The sequence below is a fragment of the Oncorhynchus tshawytscha genome, linkage group LG12 (assembly GCF_018296145.1).
Source record: "Oncorhynchus tshawytscha isolate Ot180627B linkage group LG12, Otsh_v2.0, whole genome shotgun sequence".
In the NCBI taxonomy this organism is placed as follows: domain Eukaryota; kingdom Metazoa; phylum Chordata; class Actinopteri; order Salmoniformes; family Salmonidae; genus Oncorhynchus; species Oncorhynchus tshawytscha.
In genome coordinates, this window is record NC_056440.1 from 67,183,220 (window position 1) to 67,186,548 (window position 3,329).

General features: G+C 42.0%; 1 protein-coding gene across 1 annotated transcript; it reads right to left on the minus strand.

Annotated features, from left to right (window-relative positions):
- Window positions 1-1,220: 1,220 nt before the first annotated feature.
- LOC121847865 lies at window positions 1,221-2,694 on the minus strand. The gene is made up of 5 exons (XM_042331112.1): window positions 2,690-2,694; window positions 2,352-2,578; window positions 2,131-2,255; window positions 1,889-1,975; window positions 1,221-1,785 (listed from the first exon to the last, which is right to left on the minus strand). The coding sequence occupies exons 1-5, from the start codon at window positions 2,692-2,694 to the stop codon at window positions 1,246-1,248; spliced, it is 984 nt and encodes a 327-aa protein (XP_042187046.1). The 3' UTR covers window positions 1,221-1,245.
- Window positions 2,695-3,329: the final 635 nt, after the last annotated feature.

Here is a 3,329-nt window from a genome sequence, read left to right on the forward strand (position 1 = left end):
GGTAGATTAATATTTGAATTCATAGATGGATACATCTCACCATCCCTCCAACTGTCTCTCCTCTATATCCACCCAGTCATCCCCCTCTTTTCTCTCCCTCCCCTTTCAGAGTTAATATGTTCTGCATCTTTTCTAGATTAACAATCCTCAAAAACGTCATGCTTAATTACATACATGTACAGTATCTATGTTATGTTGATTTAGTTCCAAGTCTACTTTGTCAACAGCATGTTGATGTCAAGCTGATCTTTATTGTGGAGAGTGCACTCATGTACAACTAGGGGGTTTCTCAGGTGAGGGACAACTTGGCTGTAGCCCTAAACGATGTGCTGCTACTACTGCTTCTCTCAGCTCATTATCCATGCAGACCACAGGCATGACAGAGACAGAAAAGTGCAGTTTGAACGAAATCTTCCCTGTGAGAATTCATAAAATACCTAAATTCTCAAAATGATTTTCTAACAGTATTTTAGAAAATGGTATTTTAATACTTAATTCAATAGTTTCAAAGCTCTCTATTCTGTCACCATTCAAGGTGATAAAACGACACATACAGTTTGTGTGCTAATCAATTACTCTGATGACACCAATATATCCTCCCCTCCTGTAATACAGGCAAAGAGAATGATGTGCTGTAGTATGAGGATGTTCCCACCATCCTTATTTAGGTTGACTTACTTCACCAATCTCCCTGTAATCTGTTGGAAACCCACCAGTAACAAAGCATCTTCAGGTGGCTCAGATATGTGGTGACAGGAGGACTCTATTTGATGCATGTGTAACAAAGGTAATTAGGCCCTGAGTTTGTGAGGTGTTATTAAAATGCTAAACAGTTTAAGGGCTGGATAACATGACGATCTAAACCTCATCAGGATGTGGGAGGGAAGGACAGAGGGAGAAAATAGAACACGTCTGATTTGTATTCGCTGTGGGTGAATGTTATTTCATACATTACAGAATGCAATATGCTTATGGATCATTATTGTCCAAATGAACTCTATGCTGATATATTCACTCTCCCCTACCTGTAGCAGTTTGATTGTTACCTTGGCAGTAATATTTATTATTTTTGGTGAATTCAAACAAATAGGTCTAATCTAAACATGCTGCGTCACATATCAACAGTAGTGGAAATTTGCTGCAGAAAAAATGTTTTATTAATTGATCAAAGTATAGCTTTTGCTACATTGAAATGTTAATTAGGCCTATTGGCTCTTCAGAGATGCAGAGGCAGCTCGGTCTCCATCAGTCAAAAAGTGCTGCAATCTCCAGCAGCATTGCATCCTCATTGGCATTATCAGTAGCAGGGGTAGCGGAGGCAGCCATATCCTTCAGCTCATTGTCATCTTCCCCCATGATGAGGTCTTTCAGGCTCGTCTCACTGATGGATTTCTCCATAGAGGTGTCTGTTAGGGTGGAGATCAAATCTTTAGCAGAGTCATCCTTCACATCCTCATCAGTAGTGATCATGCCCTTAGTGCTCTCAGGGGCCAGTGCCATGTCAAGAGTGGAGGTCTGGGTAATGGAGTCTGACGTGTGAAGATCTATCATGGTCTCCGATGAGACCATGGAGATCTGGCTCTGAGAGGTAGAAGTGGTCTGTGTGTCTGTGTTCATATCTGATGTTTGTGTTTCCATCTGCGCATGTGTCGAAGTGTTGGTAGAGGATGGCGTTCTCTCTGTCCTAGTTGCCATAGACGAGGTGGGCAGAGGGACTCCGGGTAGCTGCCACTCCAGCGGGAGGATGGCCAGGTTCCGAGCCAGGGAAAACTGAGAGAGGGAGCTCTACCCGGAGGAAAAGGGTGGTTAGGTTAAGGTCAGAGGGGAAATTGTCTAGATGTCTGAATCTCTGTCTGTCCGTATAGTAATTTAGGTTTCAGTAACTTACGTGGGCACATGGTAGAGTCGGAGAGTCAGGTCTTATGTAAATTTCCTCCACAGGGGTCTTCACTTGCCGGGGTGTCCTTCGATTTTCCTGCACAACACAATTGTAACACCCAATGATAACACAATATTATGGGAAAGATCTTTTGCTCACAATAAAATATGATACAGCATGTTTGGTTGTCTCACAGAGGTAGGTCTTTGTCCTGAATTAGTTCCCTTGTCTGTTTCGGGTGTTGTACTTACGGGTTCGTGGTCCTGAGATGATTTCAACAGCTGAACTTCAGTCCGGTCTTTCTCCCTCCCCACCTTTCCATTAATCTTGTCCTTGACCCTTTTGGTTGTAACATCACCTCCAGACAAGTCTGAACCTGTGTAGATTAGACATTTTGATTTTGAAGACACGTTCTTCCAAGTGGAGCCAATCTCATTCTATATCTAATCAGCAGACACCCCATAACACTCACCAGTATCAGATGCATTATCTTTGTCCTGGTCCTTTCTACTCTGTCTGTTCTGAGAGGGACGAGATTTCCTCAGCTTGACTTTCCCACCACAGCAGAAGAGAGTGAACAGCTGCAGGGCCGCCACAGCTGGATGGAGGCTCTTCTTCTTCTCTTTCTGGTGGGTCTTCTTTGCTTGCTCCTCAGGGGAGAACTCAGTGTCGCAATCAGTAAGTACATCAGTTAGAAATCTACTGACATTTCAAACTACAATATAAATGTTGAATATACATAGCCAATGAGCTTTAGCTTGATTGGCAACAAATATTATTTCTAAGTGTGTTTCCATGTCAAAATGTTACCCCATAATAACTAGGGTTAGTGCTGTCAGTGATCCTTGGGCCTTCCCTACCCTAAACCCTAACCTTAACCCCTACCTTAACCTTAACCCTTACCTTAATTGAAAGGATTAAGGATTAAGATTAAGATTCCATGGATTCTGTTTAGACTTTTCCTAATAACTATTCGGGCCTACCCCATCTGAAGGGGCATTGTGACATTATCACATTTGTCAAGCCATGTCAAAGAATCAGATTCAACACAATATGCTGTGTTTTCCTTATTGTGGTCATTATCAGTTGTCAAATGCATGGGTTAATCCTCATTAATAAGCAAGTTTGGATGTCTTACCGAGTTAGGTCTTTGTTTAATGTCTTTTTCTTTTTCCTGTGTCGTTCTGCATTTGTGGTCCTGAGATTCAATGCTATGTTTCTCTCCCCCAACCTTTCCTTTACTCTTGTCCTTGATCCTTTTCACGTCACCTGCAGAGTAGTCCAAGCCTGTAAGTGAAACATTTCTAAGACACATGACCTGTTTTTTCCAAGTGAAGCCTAGATAATTGTACAATGTAGCAGCACTAATCAATATACACCTCCTAACACTCACCAGTATCAGAGTCATTATTGTTGTTTGTATCGTTTATCGTTGTTCCCTTTCTCCCAT